Source organism: Misgurnus anguillicaudatus, chromosome 4 (genome assembly GCF_027580225.2).
Source record: "Misgurnus anguillicaudatus chromosome 4, ASM2758022v2, whole genome shotgun sequence".
Taxonomy (NCBI): domain Eukaryota; kingdom Metazoa; phylum Chordata; class Actinopteri; order Cypriniformes; family Cobitidae; genus Misgurnus; species Misgurnus anguillicaudatus.
Genome location: NC_073340.2, coordinates 28,481,743 through 28,505,484, shown reverse-complemented (window position 1 = coordinate 28,505,484; position 23,742 = coordinate 28,481,743). Strand labels below are relative to the sequence as shown.

Below are 23,742 nucleotides of genomic sequence, written 5' to 3'. Positions count from 1 at the left end.
AGAGCGAACGGGCATGCGTCGTCCATCTTTTTTTACAGTCTATGGTCACAGGGGTCAAGGCAAATCGTACAAAAAAAGAAGTGACAAATCGAAATCTATAAATACCATCTATGATAGTTAGCATAGCCTAGTAGGTGTTATGCTGTTAACTCATTGGCGAGCAACCTGATCTCACGAATTTCCGTGGCATAGTCACGGAATTTTGTGCTCATTTTTCCGTGGCATTCTCACGGATCTCCGCATTTTTCCGTGGCCCTGCTACGGACTGTCTTTTTCCATGGCATTCTGCCTCAACTGTTTTGTCCTATTTTCTTAGAATTTTCGCTTCGGTTTAGGGTTAGATTTACATGAAATGACATCCCTACCCAAACCCAACTCTAACCCCAACGCCAGGCGACAATTGTTTAAAGTTTAGAAAATATAAAATAATAAATCAGAAAAAATAGTATAAACCAATACTTAAAGTGACATACTAATGCAAACACCAAATCTAACCCTAAATCGAAGCGAAAATGGTTTGAAAACAGGAAAAAGCAGTTGAGTAACCAATCCGTGAGAATGCCACGGAAAAAGACAGTCCGTAGCAGGGCCACGGAAAAATGCGGAATGAGTTAAGTACAGTACCAAATTCGTTCCTGCCCTCCTCAAAACGATCTCTCTTTACTTCCAGTCACAAAGAATGGCAAATAGCAACATGACCAAACTTCCAACAATCCAATCCCCATTGGATGAATTCAAGTCCCGCCCAACCTTATTTCAGAAGCTGTTTAACTCAGATATACGTCAAGACGGGTAAAATAAAACAATCGCTACTCATATTAAAACACCCTCTTTTAGTACCTGTTGTGCTAAAACTCCTGATTTATACACTGAGGTGGTAAACATCTGCAGGATGTACTGCACTGCATGATACTGTCTTTGTTTAATAGCTGTGTGACTCATAGGCGAAGAGGGGTAAATGGGTTCAGATATCATATTCGGATCAATACTTCTGCACCCTTCATTTGATTCCGGAGGAATACCAATACATACACACACATGCACAAAGTTGAGGTAACATAAGTCCCTCTAAAAAATGCTGGGTTATTTTTAAAAACGGACAAACACATCCCACTGGGTTGTAATTTAGCTAGGTTGTTTCAACCCAAAATGCTACGTTGTTTTAACTTATTTTCAGCACTTTCTGAGTTAATTTAACCTATTGGCTGGGTTTGTCTAACATGTTAAAACGGTTAAAAAACTGTAAAGCTGCTCTGCAACATTGCACTTTGTTAAAAACTGTAAGAATAAAATGTAATTTTACCAACCATGTAAAAATACATACTGTATATTGTAAGTTTTCTCTATATTTTCTGTAGTAAATGTAACAGCAAAACCAAAGCCCTCTTAGCATGACGCACGACAGGGACCACGAGACTCTATTCATCCATGACTCATTTTGCGCTGCTTTGAACATCAGTACCTAAATGCCATTAACATACAGCACATGTATGCAGTGTGCACACACACTCCCCTATAGAGAAATTACATTTATAAAGGAGGGGTTGTAAGAAATGACATAAATAGGAGACACTATAGGAAGGGTTGACACACACGGACATGCTCGCAAAGCCCTAAAATGGCACGAAGGCTTTTCTCTGTAAACCTCAGCTTTCACACCCAGTAAACTGCAAGAAATCCTGGGGGAGTATCTGGTGGCCTGAGATGTTTTATATTAAGTCATAATAATTAATTTTGGACCCGGTCCACAGAGTTAAATCAACATGAACTCACAAAGATCCGTGGGATAGTTACGGAATTTTTTGCTCATTTTTCCGTGGCATTCTCACGAATCTCCGCATTTTTCCGTGGCCCTGGATTGGTTACTCAACTGCTTTTTCCTATTTTTAAACCATTTTTGCTTCGGTTTAGGGTTCGGGCACGGAAAAAGACAGTCGGTAGCAGGGCCACGGAAAAATGCGGAGATCCGTTAGAATGCCACGGAAAAATTAGCAAAAAATTCTGTGACTATGCCACGGAAATTGTCAAATAAAACTTTGGTGTCCCCAGAGTACATACAATATGTGTCTTAGCTCAAAATACCATACAGATAATTTATTATAGCATGCTAAAATTGCCACTTTGTAGGTGTGAGCAAAAATGTGCCGTGGTTGGATAGTGCAGATTAAGGGGCGGTATTATCCCCTTCTGACATCACAAGGGGAGCCAAATTTCAATGACCTATTTTTTCACATGCTTGCAGAGGTTTACTAAAACTACGTTACTGGGTTGATCTTTTTCACATTTTCTAGGTTGATAGAAGCACTAGGGACCCAATTATAGCACTTGAACATGGAAAAGGTCAGATTTTCATGATATGTCCCCTTTAACTTTAACAAACCTCTATGTTAGCCCGCTAGATAATGTTACAATTGTGCCAAAAACTCAACATTTATACATTCAAATCTTTGCTTCTGCTTGGCAAAACCCACAAGAGCCTTTAAACTGAAAATGCAAAGGAGCCAGTACAGAATAACAAATTACCTATGACGTTTGTTTCACTGTGATACTCAGAAACCGGAAATTCGCATCATTCAGTTAATATGGTCCATTTACTTAACAACCCACTCGACTTCATCTTCTGCACTGCAGTACACCTGTGAAGTGAGTTCATTGAGCGAACACAGCCCACAACGTTTTATGCAACAGTGTGTTCCCACGCCATTATGAGAAACACACCTACTGCTCATAGCGTGAACTGACCACAGGTCAGCCTATAACAAAGTCTCTGACCCCGTACTTGGTGACAACGGTAGTGAGAGGCGTACGTTTAAAACAAACCACATTCAACTCCTTGAAACAAGGTCTTGGTGAACAGAAGCACAAGGACACTGAGAACAATCAAACCCACACAAAACAAGTACAATATTGTGGACTTCAACCAAGCAGACTAAACCTGGAATGTTATTATTATCTTTCGCAACTTAACAGCTTTTTTCAAAGTGCTAGGCCAAAACATGAATAGAGCAACAGCACCTTTATTTTTTAAATAAAGCTAAATACAGACCCTCAAAAAGATGAATAGCTTCGTAATCTGTGAAAAACCCCAAACATTTACTGTAGGGGATTACTACTAGGGCACTGGCAGGTAGCCCAAAACACTAAGTATGAGCTGCACTTAAAATGATGTTTTCCCTTATTATGCACCACAAATAAACTGCAAAAACAAGATCCCACATTTTGGTAGCTTTAATCAATGTTTCATCGGAATACACTGCACGATTTTTGTCCTCTTATAAGATCATTTCCTTATCACACTGTACGACATGGATCGTTTAAACTCGGGTAGGACAGGCATGTAAACTGTACGATGATGTCACGGAAGCTTCGGCGGCAGCGACACACGTTGCGCAACGTCACCAGCATGCGCTCGTGGTAAACAAATACCGGCGCGCAGGTCGTAGCAGCAAACACACTGTGCGGTGATCATGCCGAATTTCTGACACTGCCAGAAAACTATCGTAGGTTATCTTTGGACGCAAGACCGGAAAAACGGCCGCCTTTGAACCTCTCTCACTGTACGACATAGGACCACCGATGGAGAGCCACGGTCACAGAAATCGCGACGATAGTTTCACGATGGCAATCTTTCGTCTGGGACAGCCAATAATCGTGCAGTGTATCCCGGGCTTTAGGCTGGATTTACACTGCAGATCTTGATGCCCAATTCCGATTTGGTGACTATATCTTTCTTTAACGATCTGTTTACATTATCTTTAAAAAGTGATTTGTATCCGTTATCAGCATTTACAAACATTTGGTGAAACAGTTCAAGTAGGCATACTGACCCGGAACAGACGAAGTAAAATGTCGCGGTATGCAATGAACACAGACAAATTGGTTATACAATATTATAGAGCTTTATTTCTGTAGCAAGACATAAAACTTTACAACATTAAGTGCGTTTACATGCACTGTCTTATGCCGATTATGTTTAATAAACTGAAAACACGTGGGGTCATGTAAACGCGTAAAACGTTTTTTCTTTTATTGCGGAAAGCCCATAAACGGTGTAAGCAAAAACCGATCGGCACAGGTAGTTTTTTTGCTCATTACCCCGATTTCGTGTGGCATGTAAACACCTTAATCGACTTTCTCGCAGTTATGTTCATGTGCACGTCTCCACGTGTGAAAGATAAATGTCAAACATGGAAGTAATCGCAAAATAACGCATAAAAGTCTCTACTCGACTAAAGCAGTTGGCAGAAAAACTGCGAAAATAAAAGCTCATGTTACATTTATAGGTTCTGCAGACACGAGAAGTAATACAACAGTATAGCTTAAGACAGATATGCCATTGGTGTGACCTCACTGCCTGCGAGAATCCTGACAATTCTCCATGTCCCATGTAAACGCAGTTGTCTGCATTGATTTATTATTGATTTGCATGTAAACGCATTAAAAGTTTTTATAATAAGCAGATTTTTGATAGTTATTCACTTATATACTATTTTGAAAAGTCATATGATCACGGGTGGTGTCCACCTGAGTTGTTGTCATTTGTCAGCGTCGCATTTTCAATGACGCACGACACGTCTTGACATGGGATTTGTTCGCTTACATTGCGGACGCGAATGCATGTATCCGATTCATATCCGATTTATTTCCACATATGAATGACGCATGAAACCGATCGGAGAATATCGTAACAGAGAAAAATCGGAATTGAGTCACTTCAAACAGGCAGTGTAAAAGCGGCCTTAAGGGGGTTGCACACCGGATGCGCAGCTCAGCGCCGCGCAGCCCCGTGCCGTTATAAAAAAATCAAACACATTGTTTTATGTGAGTATACGCACACCGGCGCCGACAGGTGCCGCCTGTCCACGCCGCCCAGCTACGACTCAGGAAGTTGCTCAAATCCTTGTCGCACCCAGCCAGAGCGCCACTCACATAGTTTAACATTAAATAACATCATATTTGTCCCAAATCATTAACGATTAACGTTGGCTGTTAACGTATATTTTGCATTTTGAAGTAGATGCTATCTGACGAAGCTTGCGCTATTTAATAATAATAATAATAATAATAATTCCTTACATTTATATAGCGCTTTTCTCAGTACTCAAAGCGCTTTACATATGAACGGGGGAATCTCCTCAACCACCACCAATGTGCACTTACGGTTTACGATACATCCGAGTCCTAGACGCGACTCGATGCAGCGCTGAGCTGCGATCCCCCTCAGTCATACCAATAGACTGTAAAAAATATGGAAGTAGTGTCCGTGACATCACCCATAGGTATGTGAAGAGCTTTTTTGAAGCCAATAGTTGGCGGAGCCTGCCATTGGATACTTGCGGATAACCAAAAATGGGTAAAGAGGCGGGATGTGGATGAAGCTGAGGTGGCTGGTTACTGAAATCACGGCCGCCTAGCTCGACTGTAGTAACAGCAGTGGCAGTTCACCCGTCACTCAAGTGGCCACGCCCTTAATTATGCAGAACTTTAAGGTTTAATATAATTTTAACAAATGAGTTACAAAAAATTACCCTGCAAAGTTGTCATGAAGAACAAAATTAGCTCTTAACATATTTATTTCTGCTGTAAAAATTGGCATTTTACCATGGTGGATCTATGGGGAAAGAGTCTCTAGTGACCAGTTGATGAATTGCAGTCACTTCCATGTTTGGCCTTACGATAGAGATCAAAAGGTCATACCCAAAACACTTTGTGCACTTTAACGTGTTAACTCAAGATGTGCAAGTAAGAGTGGGAATATAGATCTTATTTATGGAAACACGCAAATTGATATCATTCCCATGACAGCAGGAAGTCTCAGTTAAAGTCACAGATTGCCCATAGTACTGCAACACATAACACAACACATTGAATGCCTGAAAAACTACTGCCAAACTAACAGAGAAGGGAAAGTGGGTTATTTTTAAACCAGCGCTGGGTCAAAAAGGGTCAAACCCAATGTAAACTATACTGTATGCTGTGTTGTTTAACCCAGAATGCTGGGCTGTTTTAACCCATTATTGAGTCAGATATAGACATCTTCTGGGTTAATTTAATCCAATGACTGGGTTTGTCCTTTTCTGACCCAGAAAATAACCCAGCATTTTTTAGATTGTAATCATTTCTAAAAAATTGTTTAAAAAGAGAAGTTCATCCAAAAATAAAAATTCTGGAATGACATGATGGTGAGTAACGAATTTTTCTTTTTGAGTGAACTAATTCCTAAAGTTTTGGAAATAATTTGAGTACTCTTACAAGTAGAGTTAAGTAGCGGAAATGTAAAGAGCAGCGCAGACTCACCTGCATCTCTTTGTCTCCATATTTGGAGGGTTTCTTGCTGCCCTGACTCTTCCTCCGCAGCTTCTTCAGCTCAGCCTGGCACTTCTCCAGACTCTCTCCTTTACTCTTGTGCTCCATCTGATATTTCTTTAGAGCGGTCTGTTGGAGACAATAACATGGTCCTCAACACAAGCAGAAACTAACTACTGTATACTAACTACAAACAAAATTACTGACTTAATTGTTGTATTTCAGATTTTTTTATCAGAATGAAATGAGCCGAGGCTCTCTTATAGCAATCTTGATAACTCATTCGCAGGACATCCTGAGGTAAAAATCATTTTTGATTAAATGTTTAGCGCTCCGATTAAGAGTCAATTGTTTTTTAACAACGCCTAAGTAGCCTGAACACCGAATCTAAAGGTCGTTGTGCGTTATGTGCTAATGGGAACTTGGCTGAGTCAGTATCTTCATTGTCCTCAAAGTGTCTTCCCAGAATTCTCTGCTTCACGAATTCATTGTGCTTCAGACCGAGTCTTTTTGTTTCCACTGTTCTATGCTGCCAAAACCTTCTGCTACGTTTGACTGATTCAAACACAGTTCATTTTCCTATTCTTACTATCTGTGGAAAGGAGAACCATGGGCTCGTAGTTAATTGTTTCTGTCAACGCTTGTAATGAGGTTCGGAATAAATGCGGCTTTGATTTGTGGAGCCGTATGTGAACCTGCAAAGCTTAAAGGTCAAAATGAAGCAGCGTTTCTCAGCCGGGGTCCACTAGGGGGCCTCAACGAACTTGAGATGTGTTAAATTAATAAAAAAGACAAAATAAACATCAAAGGTGTAATGTGTTTGTAGCTGCATCTAGTGGTAAGATTGCGAATTGCAACCAACCTCAATTTCGAAACGCAATAAGAAGCTACAGTAGCTGCCACAGGACAAACATGTCATCGTCTGAGACAAACTAAGGGCAAAAAGCACTCTGTAGAACAGTTTGTCTGGCTAGAAGCAGCAAGTACGAGTGATTTACGTGTTAAGTCAGTGCAAAGACGCGAATAGGCATCCCGCGGTGCGGTATGGGCGGATGACACGGTACGAATGGCGCGGTGCGGATGGCACATTCCATGCGAATTGAGCGTTTCCGTGGGAAATGCGCAATTTGAAAAACTTTGTTGAACATTCGCACCACGGCAACCTATCAGGAGCTTGATCTAGTAGTGACGTGATTACGTGAATTTCTGCATGAATGTCTCGAATGACTAGAATTTTACGCTCGAATAAAGCGAGTAAACTCAAACTGTTAAAGCGCCCAACTACACGCGAATAGCGCGTTTTTGCCGACTCTACCACGACTGGTGTAAACACCACATAAGTCACATCACCATTTTTCGGCCGATTCACCCTGTCGAATACCGAGTCAGATCATTATGATTGCTGTTGGGCATAGCCAACCAGTGCACACGTTGAATAAATGAGAAATAAAAAACCAAGCAAACCCCGAAGTCAAGAGGGAACACACAAAACGCACTTCTACATTTTTGGGATTTATCATTCTGGGGTGCGTTTCCCAAAAGCAACTATGGTCCCAAGTTCTGTCATTACCAATAAGGTTTAATGGTAACAACAACCATAGTTAGCTAACGATGCTTTGGAAAACGCACCCCAGATTTGTAAATATTTTAAACTATTTTTTTCCTCACACAGATAAGATGACAAGCCTTTTAGATGTTGGTGTAAATAGTAGTAATACTGTACTTTATTACTATGAATAATTTACTCTACAGTTTGTGTGCTTACACTTACGTTTAAGTAGCGCACATCCAGTTCCACTTTTTTCTCCAGTTCTGTGAGCAATTCATTGTGGAATGATTTCAGCTGAGTGTACAAAAAAAGTTTATTTAGTAGGTAAAAACAAACACGCATGTACAACAAACCAGCAATAAGACTTAGAGAGATATGGTTTGGTTTACGTTTCGTATATCTAGCCATGTCCCAGTTTAAAGGTCTGTGCCTGTCAATTATCATTCTCCATGTGTATAGAAAAGTCAATATGACATTTTAAGGAGTTGCCCCCTTCTGCATTCTCACCCTGCAGACTAATGGAGCCTCTAAGATACAACGTAAGTAGGAAAATGAGAAAATGTAATGAGAAAGTACGTTCAATACGATTTCATCTCTGTAATACTCACCATATCCTCAAGCTGCATTTGGATCTGTCGGTGAACCTCAGCCATCTGGAAAAGCACATCCCCTTGAGAAACACAGAGAGACATACAGATATACAGAGAGAGATAGAGAGATATTAAATTCACATTACAATGCTTTGCTCCTGTTACCACAACACCATGAAGCTACACAAAGGTGCAAGAGAGAAAAATAGAGGAGGTAGAGAGAGAAAATAAAACAGTTGGTAAGCAAGGCGGTCCAGCAGTCGAGCTATGGGTGCAAGAAAATATTAGGCAAACATGGAGAAATCAAAAATATCAGTATGGCTTCATTAAAAAACACAAATCAAACCAAACTAGAAATGTTAGCAAAACGGTTTGTTAATCAAAACAAAACACTGACAATAAAAGCGTAATGCAGGTGCATGTTTAATAAAAAAACAAGAGTATGCAAAATTAAGAAAAAGATGATCATAAGATCATATCAGCTGAATGTTTTGTTATGCAAAAGAAAGAAGAAAATCAAAGAAAAGCTGAATTAAAGAATAAGAAGAACTGGTAAAGCATGCAGCCATGTTAAGGCGTGTGTGAAGTGTTGTGGTACCTACATGCTGCCTCTTCTGATTAGGCAATGCATTGTAAAGAAAGGAACAAAAGACCTAGTTTGAGCAGGAAAACAGTACAGAAGACCTTAAGACAGTGTCAAAGAGTAAAAAGTTGAAAATAAAACATTATAGTATACATAATAGGGGCCCTGGTCTCATGGGCACAATATCAAAACAGTGTTGCTGTTAAATGAAGCCGTGCATTTACGGTGATTTTACCACACATCTTAAAACTCCATTGCTCGTGATCAAATCTAAGTAAAGTGTGGCCTTAAGTGGATTATTGCATTTTTAACACAATGTTGAATTTATACATACACAAAATGATTTTGTTTAGTAAGTTTTCCTCATACATTGTCCTTAAAACAAAGTGAGTACTTTGGCTGAAATACTTTGCTTGTTTTATTCCTGGCGCACAAATCAAATACAGTTCTTTGAATTTTTTTAAAGCTCAACCTGGCTGGTTCATTTCTTATTATATGAAGTGATCAAAGCAGTCATAAAACAAACATTTAATTACATTAAAAGTCAAGACACGCTCTTCTGAAGTTCAACAGGGACAGAAATAACCCTAGAACGCTGAGATATCTTCTGACTATCCATTTAATTGTTGTCCAACTCTCCTAACCAGGTTTAACTGGCTTGATAATGAAATAAAATAAGAAAAACGCACAGACACAGCATGTGACGTAGAGGGCAGCTTTAGCCACAGACACTGAGAACTTTAATAGGACACAGTACTTACAGACAGAATCATCATGTATGCACTCGCATGACATCTAATGCGCAATGATGTCTCTCTACCTCCTAAGCTGTGATTTCACATTAAAGCAACACTATGTAGTTTTTTTACCTTTAAATAATGTGTCTTAAATTATTTCAGTGATCGAACAACTTTTAACTGGACAAATTGTACTGTTGCTGCAACCTGAGCAACCTCCTAGCTACTACAAGCACACTCTGAAAGTGGCGGTGGAGGGTGGGAAACACAGCCCCGCCCCTCCCCCTGCCTGCAAAAGAGTGTCTGATACCAGGCACTGTTGCGCTTTTCAACCACATGGGGGAGCTGTAAGTCATTTTTACATGGAAACTACATAGTGTTGCTTTAAGGTAAATGTAGATACTGGATATGTGCTACACTTATTATTGGTGTTGCTAAGTCAAGCATCACTTTTATTTGTTGAATCTGTAACTTACTCACACCGTGTGTGCTGTAGACATGAATGATACCTCAAAAATGTGCTATTATTTTTTCTAAGTACTTATATGTAATTATACAAATCTTAAATTAAAGACTTAAATTAAGGATAGACTTAAGATATAGGACAACAATGCAGTATCACAAGGACTCGCGCTAAAGGGGCTTGCACACCAGACGCGCAGCTCAGCGCCGCGCCACGTCACGCCATTCTAAAAAAATTGAACACATTGTTTTTTATAAGTATATGCACACCGGCGCCGACAGGTGGCGCATGTATGCAGCACCCAGCTACGACTCAGGAAGTTGCTCAAACCCCTGTCGCGCCACATAGCGCAACTCACATAGTTTAACATTAAATGACATCATATTCGTCCCAAATCATTAGCGATTAACATTGGCTGCTAACGTATATTTTGCATTTTGAAGTAGACGCTATCTGACTAAGCTTGCGCTATTTAATGTGCACTTGCGGTGTACGCTACCTCCGAGTTGTCCTGCGTGGTGCTGGGCTTCGCGTCCGGTGTGCGACCCCCTTTAGAATTGAGAAAACTTTGGGGAAAATGCTGGGCTCGTCAAAGTCACATCACTTAGCCGTCCAATCACAGTGGAGGAGGTTCAGGACAAATCCAGCACCAACCAACTGGTGCATTGTACAACGATTGATAAGCAACAAAGCAACAAAAGCAGTCAGCTCAAGAAATGGTGGCAAGCGGCCACGGTTGGCGTTTTTAAAAGAAAGCGCCTGGCGTTTCAGTCCAGTAAGTAAAACCGACCAGAACACCCTAGTAACTACATAGCAACAAACTAAAAATACCTTATTTAGGCTGTGTCCGAAATAGCCCCCTATACCCTCGTTCCCTATTCCAATTGATATAGTCCACTTGAATGAGTGAATAAAATCGAGTGATTTTGGACACTGAGCGCGAGCGGGCACCATCTTGTGTCGAGACGCGGGAGTTCGTTAAAGGCGGGGTGCATGCTCTCTGAAAGCCAATGTTGACATTTAAAATCACCTAAACAAACACGACCCTACCCTAATAGAATCTGGACCTTCTTTTGATAGACACGCCTCACACATACACAAGCCAGGCAACGATGTTGGTTAGTAGACATGCCCCTTACTGCTGATTGGCTACAAGTATGTTTTGGTATTCGGCCCGACTCCCTTTTCCAAAGCGTTTTTCAAAAATCATGCACCCCACCTCACAGTGAAGGGGTAGCGGCTAGCCGTTATTGTGGTGCATTATGGGATTGTAAAAGTGCACTTGATAATGCTCACTATAATTCCGGACAACCCTACAAATGGCTGTCCCCTCAAATAGTGCACTTATTAAGGACGCAATTTTAGCCTTATAGAAAACCTTTTCAGGCACATAGCAACACCATAACAACTAAAAAACAAATTCCTAGATATTCCTATAATTATTATTTTATTATTGTGTATGTAAACATATTATACATTTTTATTATATATTAAATATTAATATTATTTATTTTATATATACTTTTTATACAAAGTCTTTTTGTGTGAAATCTATACATAAACTGAGATGCTAAGCTGCACAAAGCGCGACCCTGCCTCCAAATCCATCATTCCTGACCCGGGAAAACTGTACCAGGCTGCAGTACATATCTAATCAAGTCAACCTCTTAAGCTCTGCCTTCTGAAAAACAGAGGAACAGTCCGTTTTATTAAACATTTTTGCAGATCAAGGTCAACAGAAGCTGTCCTACAAGTGATGTACATCAAAACAGAAAAAGTAATAAGACGGTGGATCCATGCAGAAGTTACACATATGTCAAACAAGGACAAACTCAATGTACCCAAATTTTTTGCCTACAGTGACTACTGTGCTGGGGAGCACTAATGCAAGAATGCATCCAAAACTGGTTCTTCTATGGCATCACTGTGAAGAACTTTTTAAGCACCTTTATTTTTAAGAGTATGTGACCTTTCTCAATGGCAAATACCATCAAAGCAAAGCATTAGATGGTGTGTAGGTAACCTGGAGTCTCCTCTGCTGTAGATCTTGCCCTAACCTCACCTTGGCCCATGTCCAGATTTTGTTTCTAGGTCAACATACTCTCATTTCTCTTTCCGAGTCAGCACAATTGTCTAATACCCCTCCTCTCGTCCTCCTCACCCCCCATCTCTCCGCCCGCCTGCTGCGGTAATCCGCTTACCGGTAATCAGCGGGGATCACAACATCTGCAGCTTTGAAAGATTTAACCATATTGTTGTCCACACTTAAAGGACCGATATCAATTAGGATACAGTCCACAGAAATGCTGTAGCATCTATCCAGCACTAAGTGAATCTTAAAAAAGGAAAGTTAAAAGATTCAGCTACCAATTTAGAATAAGAGATGATCTGACATTCAAGATTTCCAGGCTTCATTCAGTGCACTCAAACATTTTGGCTTGTCTTATATGGGAAAATCAAGGCGGGGCTAAAACGGTGGCTTGATGATGCACTAGAGCCACCGAGCATGGCCCCACCCCTAAAACAAGGTTTTAGTGATAATTGAAAGTTGAAAGACTTTGTGGGTGGTTTCAGCGCCGCCAGCGGGCATGCCCCCAACGTTTGAGAGCAGGGAATGCTGCTTATTTTTCCCACATTTTGATAACTTATTTTATTTGCTTGATGGTTTTTTCATTCAAATGTGGCTGGGTGGTTAATAACAGATTTTTATGTGGTGTGACAAATTTGTAAATGTAAAACTGTATTTAACTAAGCATAGATTAATAATAAGAGTTCTATACATGCTAATGACATATTATAAGCCTTAAAAACGATTGTTTCCACCTTCTTATGTAAACCTTGTGCATGCAACAGACAGCTGGATAACAGGCCAATCTCAACATAACATCGAGTGTGACGTTACAGTCGAGATGTATGCCCTCAACGTTAAATTAAACATTCAATTAACTCTTTCCCCGCCAATTACGAGTTAACTCAATTAAGAGAAAACGCTCCCCTGCCAATGACGAGTATTTCCGGCAATCTGTAATACCGCTATTATCCACCAGGTGCAACTTATAAAACTCTAAAGTATCGCTCTAGGGCAAACAGCTGTATGTCCGTGTATGTTTTTAAGGATCGCTCTGAATCTGATTTCTATGAATAGTCCTTCACAAAATGGAATTATCTCCGCTTTTTGCTCAAAATTGGTGTTTTTGAAGAAACCTACCTATATTTGAGAGGTGATAAAAAGAGAACTCAACACAACAGTTAGGTTAAAACAACCCAGCATTGGATCAATTTTAACCCAGCAATGTGTTCTGTCCAATATTTACCCATTTTTAGAGTGAATGTTGTTACAATGCTAAAAACAAAGTTGGGACTGCCGAGTTAGCGCTATATGCGAGTTAATGCTATATGGTAGCGTTAAGGCTGAAGTTCTAATATTGACGTTACAGTAACATTTTGCAGGTCCATACTGAAAAAAACACAAACTCAGAAACGTCCATTAACAATCTCGGAACTATTAATTTTTTCTCAAATTCTATATCTAAGTAAGAAAGGAGTAAAAAGTGCTACACTGTTTCCACTTTATTTCTATCATTGCTTTGACCATCTTTTTTTTGCCTTCCACGGTTCAAGTGTCAATTCACCCAATAAATTTAACTTAATTACCTGTACCAAAAAGACCAGCATTCATTTCCATGGCGGTTTATAATGGCTAACGCTTGTCTACCTACAGGGTTCCCACACCTTCATTAACTTCAAATTCAAGGACCTTTCAAGGACTTTCCAGGTCCAATACCCACAAATTCAAGGACTAAATGTGGGGACACATTTCAAGTGAGAGCAAGGTTACATTGTGTTACCTTTTAAGATACATTGTTACAGTTCCCTTTTGAGGGAACTCGCGCTGCGTTGCTGAAGTGACACTTTGAGGACGCCTGCAGGGATAAGTGCATCTGAATGTGTATATCAAATTCAACCAATGGTGAGGCTTAATGACAAAGACAGGGTGACGTGGGAGTCGGGAAGTATGTCGCTATCTGAAATATTGCCAAGAGAGACGCAGTGTCTCGTTCCCTTCTCAGGGTTACATACATAACCCGAGACGTTTTTTATGTGTCAAACAACAATATGCAAAAAAGCATTTTGATATGAACAGTTGCATACAGAAGATATAAGCATTTAAAGTGAACAATTTAGACTGTGTGCTTAAAAAGTCTAGAATTTTTATGATATTATTCTACACTACAAAGGAAATAATATGGATTTTTTTCCAGAAAACTTCTGGCATAAAATAGATTCAAGCACTTTCGTGACCTGTATCTATGTATGTATATTTTCAAAAACTTCCCAAGGCCTTGAATTTTTTTTTACCAGATTCACAAACTTTCAAGGATTTCAAGGACCTGTGGGAACCCTGTACCTACCTACCGCACTGCGTTTTATTTACGACAATAAATGTTTATCATTTCAGTCTGCGTTGACCTTGATAGAGGTAATAAACATCAATACTGTCAGAAATTAAATAGCACACAGATGGCTGTGATAAACTCCAGCACCTCTGAATTGAACTCTTCTCCTCTAAAAACTTCTAAACAAAACCAAGACATTTGCTTCATCGATAAACTTTACATAAATCTCGTTCACCGCAGTAAGCAGCCTTATGTGGAATAAGTAACACAAAACAGTCTGTATGCAATCATCCACATGCTTCAGAATATTCAGGTTTAAAACTGTAAAACTCATTGACCCAAAACAAAATGTAGCAATGCCTCATTGAACTCAAAGCCTCAAGGCTTGAATAATTCTTTTGTAGTCATTACTATATGACAGAAGACTGTATACATGGCTATTAGAGTGCAGCTGATGAGTTCATAATGGAGACGGATTACTGCAGTAGAAAAGATTTCTGGCGGGGGGCTGTGGTTTGTATCTGCTGGGTAGCCAGATTTATCTGATGGTCCTGGAAATTTCTGAAACTAGTATTGTACTGTAAACGTGCAAAGATCTGGTCACAATACATTCACTTCAAAATTGTGTACATGCAATGATGTCATCGATTTTGGCCAGAAATGCTGCCTAGGTTGGCATCTGTATGCACAGTAATGATTTGCTGAAAGCCAGACCCTGACAAGTGGTGATTATTTGTCATTAGGTGAACTGACAAATAATACTATAGTGAAGGCTCGTGAATTTTATTAGGATACATGACTGTATTCCTAAGTTCAGTTACCAAACAAACAAATGCATTCATATTCATGAGATAAGCCTTTTCTATAGCACGACTCATTAATTCAACTCAAGGTGGGAGGAGAAATGCTTCAATGAACCGAACCTTCTCCTTTTCGCTCTGATGTAAAACACTGCGTATCTTCAATTTCCAAGAGATTTCCAAGCATCTTTTCACATGGGAGAGCTTATGTTGATAGCGGCATCTACAAAAGCAATTATCGGCGTTGTGATTCATTGCTCAGGGGTATTTGAGATGTTGGCCTTTTGTTTTGTTTGTGTGTATGTTTGTGTTACGCCTCAACAGAGGGAGAGAAATCCAGAAGGTGAGACAATGAGGAAACACTGAAATATTATATAACGCTACATATCCCACCTGTTCTTAGTGAAAATGAAACAGTGTTTGTGTCAACCTGCAGCTGTGCTACCAACATCAGGACAGAGTCAGACACATAATTAAGTGCTATTTTACACCGCACGTGTGAGCTGCTATTGAGGCTTTAAGAACTTAGAGCGTGAGAATGTTGGCTAGACAGACAAACAGACATAGATATACATTATATAGAAATAAATTGATCGATCAATGGACAGACAGACAGACAAAAAGGCCGGCAGACAGACTGATACAGTAGATATATAGATATAGACAGGTTGCACGGCGACGTCACTAACTGGTTGCGCGCGCAACCGAGAGGCAGAAAGAAGAGAAGTGCATTGTGTTGTATGCTAGTAGCGGTGTCTGTAAGTCAAAATGCCAAAGAGAAAATAGTACCAACAGAGTCAGTGCTGGGTGCCTGATGTTAACATACCAGTAGATGCGACTATTACGTTACTAGCATTATAATTATAATTCATACATGTATCACAGTAACACTGCAAAAATAAAGACAGAAAAACAGATCCAACTAAAATCAAGTTTTATTTATATACAAACAATAAAGAACGCTTCAATAATTAAGGTTGTTGCAGTATAGCGGATCAGCCCACCAAGCGGGCTTCTGCCTCCTGGATGCGCGCGCACCCTGTAATGTTTGTAAACTTGCAACCCGTCTATAAATATAGATCGACAGATGATGGATGGATGGGCGGATAGACAGACATAACAAACAGACAGACAGACAGATATAGACATAGTTATATAAATATAGATTGATCAATCGATTGACAGACATAGATGATATAGATATTGATCGATTGATGTTCAGACGGACAAACAGACAGGCAGGCAGGCAGACAGACAGACACAGTAGATATGGATATATAGATCGACAGATGATGGATGGATCGGCAGACAGACAGACAGATAAAGAGAGACAAATATAGATGTAGATCGATCAATAAATAGACAAGCAGACAGACATAGATGATATAGATATGGATTGATCAATCGATAGTCAGACAGACAAACAGACAGACAGGCAGGCAGACAGACAGACACAGTAGATATAGATATAAATATAGATCGACAGATGATGGATGGGCAGACAGACAGACAGACAGATATAGACATAGATATGTAAATATAGATTGATCAATTGATGGACAGACAAACAGATGTAGGTCAATAGATAGATACGCAGGCGGGCAGACAGACAGACAGACAGAGAGAGAGAGAGAGAGACAAATATAGATGTAGATCGATTGATAGACAGAAACACACACACACACACACACACACACACACACACACACACACACACATAGATGATATAGATATAGATCAGTCAATCTACACAAACCGGCAGGCAGACAGACACAGTAAATATAGATATAAATATAGATTGACAGATGATGGCTGGATGGGCGGACAGACAGACATAACAAACAGACAGAAAGACAGACAGACAGACAGACATAAACATAGATATTTAAATATAGATCAATTAATCGATGGACAGACAGACAGACAATAAGAAAGACAAACAAGTGTAGGTCAATAGATAAATAGACAGGCGGGCAGACAGACAGACAGATAGATAGCGAGAGAGAGAGACAAATATAGATGTAGATCAATCGATAGACATATATAAATATAGATATCCATCCATCGATCATCTATTGATCTATATTTATGTGCGAACATGCAGACAAGACAGACAGACAGACAGACAAACAGACAGATATAGACATAAATATATAGATTGACCGATCAATCGATAGACAGACAGACAGACAGAAAGACAGACAAACAGATTAAGGTCGATAGATCGAAAGGCTGGCAGATAGGTATGAGGTGATAAATCGTGCGATTCTGTTTGCTATGCTTTTCAATGAATTACGGTGAATTGGCACTACATCCAAATGCCAGAGGGCGCTCTTGTGCAAAAACCCGATATGTGCCGCAGAGGAAGTACCATTTACGCACGCAGCTCCACGAAATGCCTATAAGCATATTTATATCGCTGTTCATCAAACCATTTTAGGTATTTTTTTGATAATAAAGAATATTTATGATGATTATGTTTGACGAGTGTAGCTTTTTTAATTGCATGTTATGACGACTCAAACTAAAAGTGATTTTAGATTAATACAGACTTAATACATGAAAGAGCTGTGCATAATATCGCCTTTGCGATTCAGTCAGGGATTATTAGTATGAATCACGATTAATCGTCCCAGCCCTACTGGCAGACAGACAGATATAGATTAATTGATAGACAGACAGACAATCAGAGAGCGAGAGATATAGATGTAGATCGATCGATAGACAGACAGGCAGGCAGACAGACAGACAGAGAGACAGATATATATTTAGATACAGACAGACCCTACTTCAAGCTATTAAAAACACAGCTTTCTTATTCCCTCCTCTCTGCTAAAACAATCATTATTCAGCATATTCAGTCGATTCATTTCTTTTCACTCTAAACTCATTTTCCGCAGACATTATAATAACTTCCACTGCGATATCATACCATAACATCCTGATCGTATAGTTTTTAAGGTCTGAATTGAAAGCCTGATCTCTATTTGAATAGCTCACTGAAAATGAGACTGGATATATTGCCGGAGCATTTCAGCAGAAAGACTTGCCAGCATTAATAATTCAAACACCCCAGAGTCATTTTGCGACTATAATAAGCGCAGGAAGCTTAAAGACACAATTAAACGTGTTTGTACAGAGAACACAGTCATCCCTCAACAAATATTTGTAATAAATCTGTAGAAAACTCCCAAAGATGAAAAGACCAGGACCTGCTGGTATCCCACGACAATGACAACTGATACCCATATTTGGGCAGCAAGAACAGGAAGCCGTTTAGTATTCGGCACACTCGTGCAGCATTGGAGAAGGCAGACAGGAGAGGCTGTTTTTGGCAACACTGACATCACCAGAGAGTCACGGGCCGCATCCTCATTGCATTGCTCTCTTTTACTCTCTCTAACGGAACCTCTCCTGTTAAGGCCGGTATTTCATCTATTTTTAGCTCGCTGCTCTCGCTCCATTTCTCAGGCTGACTGCGTTCCTGCATCAGCGCGTGGGCTGACTGCAGGCGGTGGGTGATGCGATACGCACAAGTGCTGCATTGAAGGATCACAGCGTATCTCTCTTCACAGCAAGAGTAAGTCAGATTTGAGGATGCCAGGAGGAGGATGAGGGTGTACTTAATAAGATCTTACAATTATACACTAGACTGAAAGTAAGGCTTTTGCAATAATGTACAAGAATTGCAGAATGTTCAATAGCTCCTGCACATTTGATCTTATAGTAAGATTGATGGCTTCTTGGTTGTAATTTGAAAGCCTTTTGAGATGTTGGTAGGCTTTATTATACTTAAAACCTACTATTTACATCTACCTATAGGGTGGGTGATGCAATAAGAAGCGACTTATCTTAACAAATGAAGAGCTTAGAATCAAAAGCCGCTAAACGATACCTGTCAAAAGTGAGATAATGATATTGACTGAATGTTCTCGTCATGTACCACAGGTTCATCAAATGCTTCCGCTTAATCCTGGCCTCAGGCCATTCAGAAAAAACAGTTTGTTAGCAGAATCAGCTAAATGGCAAAAAGATTTTTTAGCAAAGTCCTTTAAAAAGACACTTTACTTCTTTGGAAAATATGCTCATTTTCAACATCCCCTAGAGTTAAACATTTGATTTTTACCTTTTTTGAATCCATTCAGCTGGTCTCCGGGGCTGGCGGTACCACTTTTGGCGTGGCTTGGCATAATCCATTGAGTCTGATTGGACCAGTAGCATCACGCTAGTTACGATATTTTTCCTATTTAAAATTTGACTCTCTGTAGTTACATTGTATACTAAGACCAACGGAAAATTAAAAGTAGTGATTTTCTAGGAAGATATGGCTACAGCACCATGTTCCAGCAGCAAAGTCCTTGATTATTACGCCAGAATGAGAGTATAGACCGTTTCATCAGGCGCACGTGCGGTGACGCGATTACGCGTCTGGTCGGAACTTTACTTCCGGTTTTTGTTTGTTTAATGGTCTGATTAGTTGCTGTAACTGAACTCTGGGACTGTAAGTAGGATTTTAATTCATAAATATGTTTATAAATTCATAAATATGTTCTCATTGGTGTCAAATGACCTCTGTCAGTGATCTGACTTTTCTTTGTAAGCTTAGAATTTCTCCTCTTTACTTACATTGAACGGGGAAGTCCAAGGAGGCATCCATATCGTTCCGCCGTATTGATAAACTATAATAGCAGAGAGGGACAAAAAGCACTAATCTACCAAGGTGTTTTCATTTAGAACACGTGAACCAGTAGCAACGGACAAGGAGATCAATGATTATATAACGGCTACTGTAGTTGCAACACGCATTTGGAAACGCGAGGCACTAGAGAGCACTGTTCGTTTGAATGCAAAATACAATTTCACCACTAGATGGGGGTAAATCCTACTTATTGCCCCTTTAAACAAATACCTCGTTGAAAATAACAAATGTTTTGGGTTCCTATGTAATCTGCGTGTTGTTTATTTTGCTTGTTATATAAATAAACTACTTTAAAAATAACTTTGTTGTTATTTATTCTTCGCAGAGTTTACCGGAAGTTACGTGATGACCACGAAAGCCGAGTGTTTATGTTGTTACTGCTGAATCCGTCTATATTTCCTAGCCATATCTGCCTAGAAAATCGCAACCATCGAACATACAACATTGGTCTTAGTACACGATGCAACCAACACAAGAGACAAGTCCTAAACAGGAAAAACACTGCAACTCTTTGGTTATTTTTTGCATGATGCCAATGGTCCAATCAGACTCAACAAATCGTGCCAAAAGTGGTAGCACCAGACCCAGAGATCAGCTGAATTGATTCCAAAATGGTAAAAATCAAATGTTTAACTCTAGGGGAGCTCAAAAAAAGTGGAGTGTCCCTTTAAGCACACAGAAGAACTTAATGAACAAGGTCATTATTTGACACCATTTTTGCCAAATCAACATAATTTGTTAAGTTAAAGTAACATAAAAATACAAGTTGAAATTAAAATTTCAACTTGTTTTTATAAGTTATGACAACTTATCACAAGGCAAAACTTAAAATAGTATGCTGAACTTGACTTGCTACACCCATTTGTTTTCATGCTGCATATACTGTATTTTACAGTGAGGGTTTTGCAGCATCAGTCAGATCTGTTAAATAATGAAGTTGTAATGTAAAAAGTGACATTTGCGAAAACAAGGCATTTCAAATACTAACTAACAACCTTTTCGTTGCCATTAAAGTGAAATTTCTGAACCTAAGCATAAGAGCCTGATAAAAATGCTCATTTATAAGAAATGTCAGATGCACTTTAAAGATTTTGCATATGAGCTTTTCAAATCATATAACGCAAGAAAACACACACACGTCTTTAGCATGTGAATTGTCCATGTGGTCTATGCTTCAAATCTTACATTATTAATAAACACACGAGGCCTTGTTGCAAGTCCACAACATCCTATAACACTTTCTTTAATGTGCTAACAAGGCCATGATGAAAACATAAAGTTTTTCACAGTGGACAGGAACTCTCTCTCCCATCCAATACTTCTGATAGTTTCATTTGAACAACACATTGCTAATGGGAGAATTATGTCTGCATCAATTATTAACGCTGTGCTAGGATCTCATTTATGGGATTATTTAAGCGTGCAGTAACTGTGGTGAGACCAAGACCATGTGGCTGACGCTCACATGGTAAAACCCACAAATACACGTGAACGTCTAACTGTGGACACATTTTGCCTATGACCAAGTTGATTTAAAGTATCACAATGCTACTCTTTAAAGCCTAAATAAATGGATACTGACATTAATGCAATGTAACATTCATAATAATTTAAACCAAAGCAACTCACATTGCATTGACGTTTTACATTGTATATGTTCTTGCACATCTTCAGATACAAAGCAACGACCTTGGTGTTGCTAACACCATGTTGTACTGAGCTACAGGAACATTATACATAGACATTTTGTACACACTTGATGATCTGATTACAGATCTACAGAAACACTAGACAACAAAACAGGTTATTGGCTATGAGACACATTAGGAAGGTTTTTGACACTAGAATCTAAAAAAACATCCATGCACAACACCAAGCATTGTTACCGTTGTGAAATCTGACATACAGAAACAATATTGCTTCAAACACACTAAATAAGATATGCGCATAATAAGCATGCATACTACAGAGTATGTGACACGCAAATGCTAGTTTATTCAAGCAAAAGCACAATACAAGCACAGAGTCTCAGGCAAAAGGTCTCTTATAAAAGTTTTCTCATTAAATTTCTTCACACAGAGAGATAATGCTGTTTTTTTAACAATGCTGAGCTAGCAGGAGTCTAGAAATGGATCCTAAAATATCATCTTATAAGACCTCTAGTGCCGCCAGGGTGTATTGTTTAGATATTGAAAAAGCTGGAAATCGGGTAATCCAATTTCAAGAAGAGATGAGGAATTCATATAATAATATAGACTTTTACTGTTAAAATTAGAGCTGGGATCGAGAACTACGTTGAATAAGCAGTAAGTGTAATGAAAAGATGAATGTTCAGAATAAGAGTAATAATGAAAGTATAACTGTTTTTCATGATCTTCTTCACTATAGGCCACAGCCGTCCTGTCTTCTTCTAAGATTAAACTTCCAACTTTGATAGGCTTTAAGTAATATGAAGGTTGTGCCGAAGAGACTCTAGAGCCAATTTTATCAAGCTTTGAAAAGTCACTTTCTAGTAATGTATCCCCCTCGAAATGGAGTGATACCCTGGACCCGTGACCACCAGACAGCTTGAGTTGTTTGTTTAGTTGATCAGTGAAGCATTACACAAAAACAAACCCACTCTCTAGTCAATAAATTCCCTCTTGGGCATCAATAAAGCCCGTCAATCTCTTCACGTATAAATTAAATAGTCTTTACAGGTTAGATTCTTACTGGTGGCAGAGAATAGCTACAGATCTATAATTCCTGGAAAGACCCTAAAGTGATTTCTAAGTATTTGGTGTTTCAATATTACCAATGGTTGCTGTGTTGTTGACTGTTCAGTTTAGTTGTTAGCTACACGGCACAAGCTAAGTCACTTATAAATAATGAATGGATAGAAAGGCCACTGAGCAAAGTCAACATGTTTTTACAGGTTTCTGAATCAAACCTCATGAAATAGATCAGTTTGCATATAACATTTCTGGAAAAAAGCAGATTCATTGGAATGATTTATCAAACAGTGCTGCACTTATCCCCAAAATTCACATTAATTATTAATAAAAATGAATAAAGCATGCTACTGCAGCAAATGTACACTCACCTAAAGGATTATTAGGAACACCTGTTTAATTTCTCATGAATGCAATTATCTAATCAACCAATCACATGGCAGTTGCTTCAATGCATTTAGGGGCGTGGTCCTGGTCAAGAGAATCTCCTGAACTCCAAACTGAATGTCAGAATGGGAAAGAAAGGTGATTTAAGCAATTTTGAGCGTGGCATGGTGCCAGACGGGCCGGTCTGATTATTTCACAATCTGCTCAGTTACTGGGATTTTCATGCACAACCCTTCCTATGGTTACAAAGAATGGGGTGAAAAGGAAGCAAGCTGATATAAGTGCAACTTTGACTGAAATAACCACTCGTTACAACTGAGGTATGCAGCAAAGCATTTGTGAAGCTACAACACGCACAACCTTAAGGCGGATGGGCTACAACGGCAGAAGACCCCACCGGGTACCACTCATCTCCACTACAAATAGGAAAAAGAGGCTACATTTTGCATGAGCTTACATAAATTGGACAGTTGAAGACTGGAAAAATGTTGCCTGGCCTGATGAGTCTCGATTTCTTTTG

General features: G+C 39.3%; 1 protein-coding gene across 11 annotated transcripts in view; it reads right to left on the bottom strand.

The window, feature by feature from the left end:
• baiap2b (BAR/IMD domain containing adaptor protein 2b) overlaps positions 1-23,742 on the bottom strand; it is an 89,374-nt gene that overhangs the window by 37,550 nt on the left and 28,082 nt on the right. For 7 of the 11 annotated variants that reach the window (XM_055175184.2, XM_055175183.2, XM_055175179.2 and 4 more), the window contains 3 exons: positions 8,464-8,525; positions 8,078-8,149; positions 6,298-6,435 (listed from right to left, as the gene is read on the bottom strand). In XM_055175184.2, coding sequence (XP_055031159.2) covers positions 6,298-6,435; positions 8,078-8,149; positions 8,464-8,525 — 272 coding nt within the window. Of the gene's footprint in view, positions 1-6,297; positions 6,436-8,077; positions 8,150-8,463; positions 8,526-9,047; positions 9,060-23,742 lie in introns of all 11 variants that reach the window. The other 4 variants (XM_055175177.2, XM_055175175.2, XM_055175181.2 and 1 more) reach the window with 1 other exon arrangement.